Source organism: Octopus bimaculoides, chromosome 1 (assembly GCF_001194135.2).
Source record: "Octopus bimaculoides isolate UCB-OBI-ISO-001 chromosome 1, ASM119413v2, whole genome shotgun sequence".
In the NCBI taxonomy this organism is placed as follows: domain Eukaryota; kingdom Metazoa; phylum Mollusca; class Cephalopoda; order Octopoda; family Octopodidae; genus Octopus; species Octopus bimaculoides.
In genome coordinates this window covers 107,262,091-107,274,569 of record NC_068981.1, presented here as the reverse complement: position 1 = coordinate 107,274,569, position 12,479 = coordinate 107,262,091, and the positions used below count along the sequence as shown (strand labels likewise).

At 34.8% G+C, this 12,479-nt stretch overlaps 1 protein-coding gene across 1 annotated transcript in view; it reads right to left on the bottom strand.

Annotated features, from left to right (window-relative positions):
* Nucleotides 1-12,479, bottom strand: part of LOC106868294 (glutathione synthetase) — a 63,693-nt gene that overhangs the window by 10,340 nt on the left and 40,874 nt on the right. The window contains exons 7-10 of the mRNA XM_052967838.1: nt 12,006-12,079; nt 10,849-11,013; nt 9,240-9,309; nt 3,138-3,336 (exon numbers count right to left, since the gene is read on the bottom strand). Coding sequence (XP_052823798.1) covers nt 3,138-3,336; nt 9,240-9,309; nt 10,849-11,013; nt 12,006-12,079 — 508 coding nt within the window. The remainder of the gene's footprint in view (nt 1-3,137; nt 3,337-9,239; nt 9,310-10,848; nt 11,014-12,005; nt 12,080-12,479) is intronic.

Here is a 12,479-nt window from a genome sequence, read left to right as displayed (position 1 = left end):
AAAAAAAAAAAAAAAAAAGAAAATGATTAAAACCATCTTTCTTCCCTCTTTTGAATAAATGTCATAAAAATGTGAAATATTTATTTCATGAGAATAAATAGATATTTTATATACACAATATATTAATGATTTCTATTGAATGGACATTTTTTAAAAGAGAGGAATGAATCATTGAAACATTCAAGCCTTTTCCAAAGACATCAGCAGCATAAAGTAAATGAAAATAGTTCCAATTAATAATTGAAACCCCAATGTAAAGTTGTCTCACCAAGCAGTTACTTCTTCATCTTCACCTATTGCAAACATCTGGTGAAATAACAAGTTTTGTGTGTGTGTGTGTCATCACTGCTTGGCAACTGACGTGGGTATGTTTACAGCCCCAGCATGGCCACAGTATAATGACTGAAACAAGTAAAACAAGTTGATGGGATAGCCTCTAAGTTGTTAAATATGCAAGAAATGGCAGTCAAATTTCTCTCAAAGCTCACTCTGCTATTTTAAAAAGGGGCACATTGGATTATATATTAGGTTGGAAGCAAATTTCCTGCACATCTTTTTATATACATTTATTTATTTATTGATTTATATATAAGTAAATGCAATATCTTTTGAGTGAATATTTTCCTCATTTCAGAGCTTAAGTTTCAAAAATAGCCCAACAAATCTCTCTCTCTCTCATGAACAGCAATGTATTTTGTCACTGTATGATTACAAGTCTGGCCTAAACGCTGACCAATCACAATGTCATATCAACAAAGCATTTGGGGAAGACACAATTGGTTATCACCAAGCCTATGATTGGTTTAAGAAGTTTCAATGTGGCCAATTCAATCTTCAAGACCAGCCAAGAAGTGGTCACTCCACACTTGTTGACAATAACCATTTGTATGCTTGTATCAAAGCTGATCCACATCTGACATCACATGAGCTGGCTGATAAGTTTAGCATCAGCCATACAGCCATTTTACATCATTTGGAGGAAATGAGCAAAGTCAGCAAACTGGATGTATGGGTCCCATGTAAACTGACCAACTTCAACTGTCAATGCTGCATAGACACCTGCATGACACTACTACCCAAGAAGCATCATTTTGATTGACTGAACAAAGTAGTTACTGCAGATGAGAAATGATGTCTGTACTTGAATATGACACACAAAAGAAGCTAGACAGACAAGGGTGCAACTACACAACCTCAGGCTAAGGCCTACCTGCATCAAAAGAGGCTCATGGTTTGTGTCTGGTGGGGTGTGAAGAGCGTGATTCACTTGGAAATGTTGGAACACAATCAAACCATCAATAACTGCATTGGGTGGCAGATGCAATTGCACAAAAAGTCCCAGAATGGACTGATGTCATGTTGCTTCATGATAGCACACAGCTAAATGTTGCAAATCCCACCTGTGCAAAATTTCTGAAGCTGGAGTAGGAAGTTCTCCCTCTTGCTCAACCTGGCACCAACAGTCTACCACCTATTCTGGGTACTGCAAAACTTCTTGAATGGCAAAACGTCCACAACTGATGGTGAACTGAAAACTACAGTTGGAGACTTCAAGCCAGCTGAATTTTATAACAAAGGAATCCATGATCTATCCCAGAGTTGGGAGTAAGTGATTGAAAATAATGGTGATTATATTAATGTTTGATATGTGCTTTTTACTGCATTGTGAAGGCGCAATGGCCCAGTGGTTAGGGCAGCGGACTCGTGGTCATAGGATCACAGTTTCGATTCCCAGACCGGGCGTTGTGAGTGTTTATTGAGCAAAAACGCCTAAAGCTCCACGAGGCTCCGGCAGGGGATGGTGGCGAACCCCGCTGTACTCTTTCACCACAACTTTCTCTCACTCTTTCTTCCTGTTTCTGTTGTGCCTGTAATTCAAAGGGCCAGCCTTGTCATACTGTGTCACACTGAATATCCCCGAGAACTACGTTAAGGGTACACGTGTCTGTGGAGTGTTCAGCTACTTGCACGTTAATTTCACGAGCAGGCTGTTCCGTTGATTGGATCAACTGGAACCCTCGACATCGTAAGCGACGGAGTGCCAACACAACACTGCATTGTTTCATTGTATATCGTAGTTAATAAAAGTTGTGCAAGAAATTTGTTTCCAACCTAATAGTTTAGAGTATACTATGCCTGAAAAAGGACAAGATGGTCATGGATAGAATGCTTTACATCATAGCACTGCTCAATTCTAAAGCTTGCTTGGTTGTTTAACAGTAACAACTACTGATACAATGTTGCTAAACAAAGACTCATCCCAAATATTCAATATTAGAACCAGATATACTTTAGACATATATGAGTAATATGGAAGCTTTGTTTTCAGTGTTTACACACACTGTTAAACATTAAACCCTTAATATATTCTATCTCTTCTCTAATTAGAAAACTCTCAAAAATGATAAACCAACCATAATTTAAAACATCATTAGATGAATATATAATTAAAACATCACAAAAATCATAATGATTTACTCATACAAAAAAAATTTACAACAAATTTATGATTGAAAGCAACCAGCAGCAAAATATTATTTCACACAAAGCCAAAGGATTTAGTGTAATTAAGCAACAAATGTGTTGATTAAAGACATATCTATATGAGTTTCTGCATTTGGAAAGTTCCTCTCCAACACTAATAAGTGGCTGTGTAGGTCTTGTTAGGTTGTCTGGTGATGTCTTGGCACTTAGTGCATTAGGAAGGGCATCTGGCTGTAGAAACCATGCCAAAACAGACTGGAGTCTGGTGCAGCCTTTGAGCTTGCCAGCCCTGGTCAAACCGTCAAACCCATGGACAATGGACATTAAATGATGATGATGATGATAATGAGAACAGATAGCAATTCTCCATCAGGATTTTTTGAAACTGCATGGCGTTGGTATTTTTGCTTCCTGTCTCACTGCATTTACACTGAGACCCAAAGGATACATACACAGCAAATGCAGCAAGGCAAAAAGCAAAAACACCAACACTATACAATTCTGAAATATCCTGATGAAGAATGGTTAGCCATACTCTTTCACTAAATGCCAGGACACCACCAGACCACCTAACAAAATGCATACGTCCAAGGATAACAAGTGTTTTCTGAAATTGCAACATGATGAAAAAACAACTATCATTACAAATTGACATATTACCATTTCTAAGCTATACTGTTCTACAAATGTATTTCTTAACTTCTGTACTCGAGAACCATCCGAAATGAATTTCTCCAAAACTCCAGGACGAGACAGTTCCTGCTGGATTTTTTTGGTACCAGCTAAATGATAATTTATTGATGGACATTTGATAGCAAATGAAAGTTCAATCATTTTCCGAGTATCCCAATCCTGAAAAGAAGAATTTGAAGAAAGTCAGTCAATCAATCAAGCATTGAAGTTATCAATATTTTATTTTTCTTAACTATCTGTGAATGGATAGTTAGTGGTATGGATGCCTTCTATGTGCCACCAGCCTGGGTGCTTGTTATATATTACCAGCACTGGCCACAACTATGATTTCACTTAACTTGAGGTGTCTTCTCAAGCACAACAAATTGCCAGAAGTCTTGGTCACTTGTCATCACCTCTGTGAGACTCTACAACCAAAGATCATATTTCACCAGCTCATCCCATGTCTTTCTGAGTCTACCCCTTTCATATGTTCCCTCTACAATTAGAGATCAGCACTTCCTTTTGCAACTGTTCTCGTCCATATGCATTGCATGACCATACCAGCACAGTCTTCTCTCTTGCACATCACATCCTCTTAAATCCAATTTTTCTCTGAAGATACTTACACTCTGTTGTACATTGCACATCCAGTGAAGCATGCTGGCTTCATTTCTTTCAAGCCTTCATATGCCCTCTATAGTCACAGCTCATGTTTCACTGCCATATGCCTTTCAGTCTGAGGGAGAGGCCTTTTGTTACCAACAAAGGTAAGAAGCTCTCAGAACTTTGCTCAGCCCATTCTTATTTGAACAGCTACACTCTCAGAGCATCCTCCTCGACTGCTGACTTGGTTGCCTAGGTGACAGAAACTATCTACAACTTCTAAGTATCCCCACTAGGCATTTGACAAAGTTTATTTTCAGTACATTCCGAATGTTTATTGTACTTGCACATCTGCCATACACAAAAACTACTTTCTCTGTGAACTTTCCCCTAATACAGCTTCACCTCTATTAATTGAGAATCTTCTGAATATACCATTTAGTGCATCACCCTTTAACTTTCACAGTTTTTATATTGTTGACTAACAATGTTGTCTACATATTGACAAGCTTAGAAGTTCGCTTTGCAACCACATTTTCTGGGTTTGATCGCACTGCCTGACATCTTGAACAAGTATCTTTTACTACAAAGCCTCAGGTTGACCAATTTCTTGTCACTGTGATTTAGTAGAAGGAAACTGTGCAGTGCCCATTTTGTGTGTGTGTCTATGTACGAATAGAGTATGTGATATATATGTGCATATACCCATGTTTATACTTACATCAGTCTAAAATTGGTGGTATTGTTTATGCTGTGTTTTTATGCCTTGTAATCAACAAATAAAAATCAATGAAATAACAAAACTGAAATGAGTATTGGGATTAATATAAATGGCTAAAACTTAGAAGGTTATGTCCCAGCATAGCCATAGTTCAATGACTGAAAGCAATAAAAGAATGCAAAATATTGATCATTCATTTCAAATGTCAACCAACTGTTCACCATGACATAAAATGCTTGCAAGAGCATTCTTTCCTATAATCAATACTAATCCCTTATTGCTATAATGGCATAAAATAAAAGTAACTTGTCTGTTGTGTGTGTGATGAATATGAATACTCACATTCAATGAAGATTTATCAATTGATGAGTAATTTAGACAAAGACCTGTTATTTTCAGGCTTCACAGCTACTAGGAACAAAAGAGATAATACCGTTAAGGAACAATTTATTTAATTTAGCTTTGCACTTACGGCCCCCTTCTACACACAGAAAAAAAGTAGTACCTACACTTTAAAGTTTAACCCACAAATGCAGCTTTTCTTCTCTTGCTTCTATTTTAATTTATAACCCAACCATACTACCTATAGAACATGACAGTCTTTCATTATGCAACTATATCCCAACCTCTATAGAGTCTACATTTTAAATGATTGTATTGAAGTTAATGATTATTACATTAACCCTTTAGCATGTAAACTGATCATATCCAGCTCAAAATATTCTAGCTGTTTTATGTTCAAATGGCCAAATGCAGCATCTCATAAAAAAATAAATGCGCCCTTTTAAAGCCTAGCCAGGTTCATAGGCCCAGTTTCCTGGTTTCAATGGCGTATGTGTTCCCCAGCCAGTCCATCGCAGCGTTACTCATTTTTGCCAGCTGAGTGGACTGGAGCAACGTGAAATGAAGTGTTTTGCTCAAGAACACAACGCGTCGCCCAGTCCAGGAATCGAAGCCACAATCTTACAATCATTATGCTGACACCCTAACCACTAAGCCACGCGCTTCCATATGCAGCATCCCATACCTAACCTATAATGTCATGCTAACAATAAACAGTCACATCATTGAAATTCCAAAATTACAAGATAATGCATGATTAATTCAAAATGTGAATAAATAAGCATTACAATTGACAGTCTATAAAACAAAATACATTCAAAACTAATCTAGAAAGTGCTGGAAGTAATATAAAACAAGAGTTTCACATGACAACAACATAGAGATTAACATGGTTAATATGCAAATAGTTATAAAACTTTGTTGGTTTCTCAATGTTCATTTAAGACCATTTAACTGTTATATTTTTAATGATACTGATGCTTTCATGAGATATAGGTATTATAACAGCAATACAGCTGTAGTACCTCACTACACTACCAAATAAAAAAAGGTATCATTATCAATAGCATCATACATATAAATTTAAGGTTTAGTGTATGATTTTGCTGTCATCGACTAAAATATTGCTTTATAACCTAAACTAACAGTGGAGTTATAGGAGTTTACCAGAACACCGATGTGATTAAAAATAATACTGAAAGTCTGGAACAGTTTCATCTCTGACACATGTATTGCAATCTACGAGAAAAAAGCCTACAAGCATCTTGCCAGTATATTTTAGTAGTAAATTTTCAAATTTAAATAAACAGGTTTTACATTCTTTTACAGAAATTTTATTATTCATTATCCTATCTTCTCCTGAGTTATCTATGTCACACCTCAGCTTCATCCCATAGCTTAGAGATGCAACACTTTTCCCAACTCATGTGTTCCAAGTATCGCTGCCAACTGAGTACTTCCTATGAAGTTTGGTATTTTCAGCTTTTGATGCCAGAATATTGCTCTCTTTCAGATGGTTCCAAGTGCACCAATCACAATAGGTACAATACTCAATTTTGAGGTCCTGTTGATGCATTTCACTTCCTATGATAGGTCTTGGTGCTTACCAACTTTCTCATCTTCTGTTTTCACAATATTTGGTCTGCAGGTATACCTATGTCAATGAACATCCATTCTTTGGATTCTTTCTGTAGGAGAATGATATCTGGTTGGTTATCTTGCAGTTTCTTATCTGTGTAGATTGGCATATCCCATGTGGGTTCCACCTGATCAATCTCTGTTATTGACAATGATTGGTGTTCATAGCACTTGTTGGAACATTCTAGCCCATACTTTCTGCACAACTCCCAGTGTATTTGCACTGCCAGTTTTTTCATGGCATTTTTGTACTCCTTTTGGGTCAGTTTTGAGCATCCAATTATATGTCTAACTGCCTCAAATGATTTTCCACATAATCTACACAAAGGTGATACTGCTGTCTTATCAATGCTTCACATAATTCAGTTGGTTCATAAAGCTTGTTGTTGAACAGCAAGAATCAGTTTTTCTGCTTCCTTCTTTAAAAAATATGTCTTAACCATCTCCAGGATTCTTCATCAGCTTTCTGGAAAAAACTCTCTATGTAGGACTTTCTCTTTCCAGTTGATGATCTTTTCTCTATTAGTCCTCATTTTGTACACCTGGAGGGTTTCCCCCTTGTCACTGACCACCTTCTCACTCAGGGCAGTCTGCAACATTCTGTCATCACTATTCCTCAGATAGGCTGCATAAAATTATTCTCTATTCCAGCTTCTTTGTTCCACCTTTCTTCCTAGGTAAATAAAGCCTTGCTACATTACTTCTACAATGAAGGCAGCCATGCATAATCATTATCTTCCTAACTTTTCTGTCCATGCTGACCAGTTCCTCCCTTGTCTATTTCACAACTCCTACACAGCAGTGTATCACACTTACAGCTCAAGCATTAATGCCTCTAATTAGGTTTCCTCCTTTATCTTGGATCTACATAGCTTTTTTACGCCTTTGGTATATTCAGAAAAAATGTTTTCCTTCATCTTGGTGTTTGTCATTTGGCCTAATTGTAAAACACCAATGTACTTGTAAACCTCTCCACTCACTTCTTTTATGCGCTCATCATCTGGAAGTTGTACTCTACTGCTCTCTACTTTTGACCCTCTCCTCAGTTCAATAACAGCACAATTATTTAGACTAAATATCCTCTGGGTGTGATGAGAGAAAATTCATACTGTCTGAATAATGGAGTCCAGTTGACCTCTGTTAGCTCTGTAAAGCTTCAAATCATCCATAAACAGCAGGTGGTCTAGTGTTTTTCTGCAGTTTGTAACCAGTTTCCACCTTCCTCAGAACCATGGAGAATGGTAACATACCAAAATAAACAGCAGTGGTGACACAGCCTCTTTAAGAGATTCCCCTCTTAAAGTCAATTTGTTCCACCTGCTGTCAAAATTGTCTTGTAGTTCCTCTCACTTCTTGAATAAATATAACATATTTTTAGCTGCCCCAACCATATCCAGACATTATATAGAATCCAAGAGTGAGGAACCATATCATGTGCCTTTTATAGTCAATCCAAGCCATTGACAGGTTTGTCAATCTACTCCAAAGTTTCTCAAAACTGCCTTATCTATCAGCAACTGATCCTTTGTCCCTTCCAGCAGCCTTTCTGTTCATTTGCCAGCAGTTCATTTCTTTCAAGACGGTCATACAATTTCTTTCACATTATTGCAGTTAGAAAATTCCACATCATAGGTAAACAAGCAAGCAGACAATAATGATAATTATTATTATTATTATTATTATAGATGTCGCACAGTATACAATATCGTGAAGATTGAAGATGTTGTGTCCACCAGAGGTTTGTATTGTTTGCCAAATGACAAGGACCTCAGACAGTTCCAAGTAATGCTGACTTTTGCAATACATCTAGATTGCGGGGTATTTTCTAAAGTTTCCAAATGTTTTTTCAGATTGGGTGGTATTGAACCCAATGCTCCAGTGACAATAGGGATAACCTCCAAGTTTGACTCTCATGGCTGCCACATCTTAGCGATCTCAATTCTCAGCTCTCCATATTCATCAACCTTTTCTCTTTCTTTCATGATGAAATGTTAACCTCCTGGCACTGCCACGTCAATTATTAGACACTCTTGTTTTATTATCGTTATTATTATTGTTTTATTCCAGTCTTTTGGTTCTAAAAAGATTCATATCAAATTCACTGACTTATTTATGCAACCATAAGGCTATATCACAAATCTAAGATCGTATCTCGTGTTCAGTTGTTGGAAGTTGCAATGACCTTGCAGATAAAATATCTGAATGATATGAAAAATCATTACTTTCTGTCCTATTAATGACAATGTACAGTTTTCAAAGAAAGGCATTGGGTATTTATTCCATGTAATCAGAAACAGAGCTGAAATAACTCGAGATTGACATAGGATTCGAGGGTTTACACTGACAAATTAATTCCTTGTTTGAAAATTAATGAATGCAAATATCTAAAATGTTCTTCTGTTATTCAAAAATGTACTACTACAAAAAATGATATATTAAGATTAAAAAAATACTGATGCACTCAACACTTTTTCAATTAATGTCAAGATAGAAGTTGGATAGCAAAATCAATAGAATAACTTGGCAAATATCTAACTGATTAATAGCTGCAATGGTAAGAGAATATATGAATTTAAATATTTGTTCATATTCAAAGGACTTCTCTCTCTCACTATCTCTCATTCACACACACGCATACTGATGTAATATCAAATAAATTGCAAGTTATAAACAGATATTTTTAAATATTAAACATATATTTGAAATTAAAGAATGGATTAGACTTTCCTATGATCATTTCAGAATTATGTAGCAGAGCTAACAATAAATTTTTTACCTGTTGTGATTTATAACTATCAGGTGAGTAACCATCTCTAAAGTATACAACAGCAATTTCTAAACCATCTCTACAAAGAAAAAAAATTGACTATACATGATAACTGAAAATTATCGTGAAATAGCACATCTCGAAACCTATTAAATATATTCATGGTTTTGGTAAATTAATGTATTTTACTGATGCACATATAAGATTCATTATAACTGAGAAGATATTGTTGGACTAACAAATGATTTTATTACAAAGGAAGACAAACCACTCTACAAGTGGGAGAAATGGAACATATGTCCAGTAGTTAGGTAGAATTAGATCTTATAAAACCTTATATACAAATAAGAATTAATAAGATTTCCTTCTGCATACTTCCTAGCTAATAAATTTTCCAAGTGAACCGCATTGTGTTAACTTATATGAACACACAAGAACTTGTGGTGATAATATTAGTAAACCACAAGGTGGTGAGGTGGCAAAATCATTAGCATGCCTAACAGCAGTTCATCTGTCTTTATGTTCTGAGTTTAAGTTCTGTTGAAGCCAACTTTTCCTTTCATCCTTTCGGTGTTGATAGAATAAGTACCAGTTGAACACCAGGGTCAATATAATCGACTTACTCCCTCCCTAAACTTGCTGGCAGTGTGCCAAAATTTGAAACCAATATTAGTAAACCAGTTGTTTTAAAATACTTCATTGTTCTGAGTTCAATCCATATCAAAGATGACTACTTTTCATTTCCCTGAGGGTCAGCAGAAATAATTACCAATAATATATGAAGTAAGTTCAATTAAATTCCTCTCAATAAAATAAGTCATCTAGGCAGCAAGCTGGCAGAACCATTAACATGCAGGGCAAAATGTTCTGAGCTCAAATTCTGTCAAGGTCAACTTTGTCTTTCATCTTTTTGGGTGGGGTCCATAAAATAAGTATCAGTTGAACACTGGGGTTGATATAATCAATTTACTCCTCCCCCAAATTGCTGGCCTTGTGCCAAAAATTGAAATCAGTAAAATAAATCTTCTACATGCTCTAAGTACAAAATTGTCAGTGGCAATATCACTTTTATAAACAAGAGTTATGTTGTATGCAAAAGGAAATAAAGTTTACAATCCAAAAATTCAAATTCCAGCAGTTTCATTGCTGTTCTGTAACACAGGAATGGCGCTATCTAAAATGTTAGATTTTTCTGCTTATAGTACATCCAAAATATCCCACTTTCATATTTTTTGTTTTTCTGAATTACACACCACCACCACTACTAGCATAGCCGATTTTTAGTAATTATCCATTTGTAATAGGATTTTATTTCAGTGTTTTAATACATATATAATGCTTAGCCTGATAAATGCACTGCCATAATAAATATGAAAAACAGGTAAACATATACACTTACAATAGCTTCAGAACACCTTTAGTAAATTAGAAAAGGTACACAAAGGAAAGATAATTGCCATTAAATGGCTTTAGATAGAACAGACTTGAAAGGAACAATGGAATTTAAGACGTGTACAAATTTGTGCACACATATGAATGTGTTTGTGACTTAAACATATGTACGAGTATTTCCATTTTGTAATATAGAACTCAAGAAAATTATAAAACTAAAACTCACATAATAAGCTTATTTTCTTCATTCAAATATCCCTTCTGACAAATATCTTCCAATGATTGACGAATGATTGATATTTTGGGATTGATTTCAAAAATGGCATGCTCCACGAATTTTTGGTCAAATATATTTCGTTCACAAGATGAAACTATAAACAGAACTACCGAACTGCAACATAATTATAAAATAAAGAACGTTTCTTAAATGTAATAAATTCTAAATAGTAAATGCATACGAAACAAATATGAAGTATATAACATGTCTAACAATATTTTCAAGCTTTACTAAGGTTAATCAGAATAATTCTTACCACAGCAGTATAAATTACACATATTTTATATTTTAAAACTTGATTTTCAGTGAAGCACAAAGCAGTATTAAGCTAAATTTTTCAACCTTATGAAACTAATCTTTTCCCATTAATTGCTGGTAGGGATACCATATTTTGTTTTGCAGCCATAATATACTATCAAGTATACTAAAGGTTTACAACTCAAAACAGTATCCTACTGCGTTAGTAGTGCGATTTAATCACTTTTAAGTGTATCTCTATTGATTTTCCCTACAGATTTTCTGGCCCTAACTTCTATAGAGAATCTGTAGGAATAGGAATAACATCTTTTCACATATCAATGAAGCTAAATAAATGATAAAAGAAGAATTGTTAAAAAAAATTTACGTATTATTTTTTTCATCTGCAATTCAACCCAGATCAATAAATCAATTATTATCATTGGACATTCAAAGTTTTATACCTTATATAATAGTATATGAAAATACAAAAATGGCATAAAATTATGATTAAAGATTAATTATTTCTGAAATATTTCACTAAATATTTTTCATAGTCTTGTCTAGAATAATAACATCTGCTTATTAAGAATATTTTTATCATTTAGCTTTAAATGAGCCTTTATCAAGGCAACCGGTAACCAAAGACATTCCAAATATTTTCTGATGTGTTTTTTGAAGATGGTAAGGTATGATTTGAGTTTGGTTGCTATTTCAAGCAAGTCAACCCACTACATACAGGCATAATATTAGCTCATGTACTTTTTGAAGATGGTGTTGTAGATGTAGCTGTTGAACTGTCTTCATATGCAGTTGTAAATATTGTGAAGGCTTGAGTATGCAACAGTAAGTAACAATAATTTACTTACTTTGCATTACCATAAAGATTCCATGCTTCAACCATTCCTCTAGCAAGTCCATTTGCTGGATTATTGTTAGGAACCTACAAGTGAAAAACACGAGATAGAGCATTGAAGAGATAAGAGAAAATGAGTACAATTGGAAGGAGAAAAACGGTCTGATAAGAGAAAAAGGGGAGATGGGGAGGAAGAAAAACACGTTTGTCATGTAAATATTTAATGCAATAAAGTATAACAAATAAAAGACAGAATGATTTAGAATCAGATTTAAGTGTCTATACCTGTGTTTCTCAACATTTTTTTACTCTTGTATAACCCTTAAAATAGATTACATGTCTCAAGGAACTCCTGCACAAAGAAAATCATATATCATATCTTTCTCATATATTTTCATTGTGGAAAATATCACATATACATATATACATACATACATACATATATATATATATATATATATATATATATATATATATATATATATAT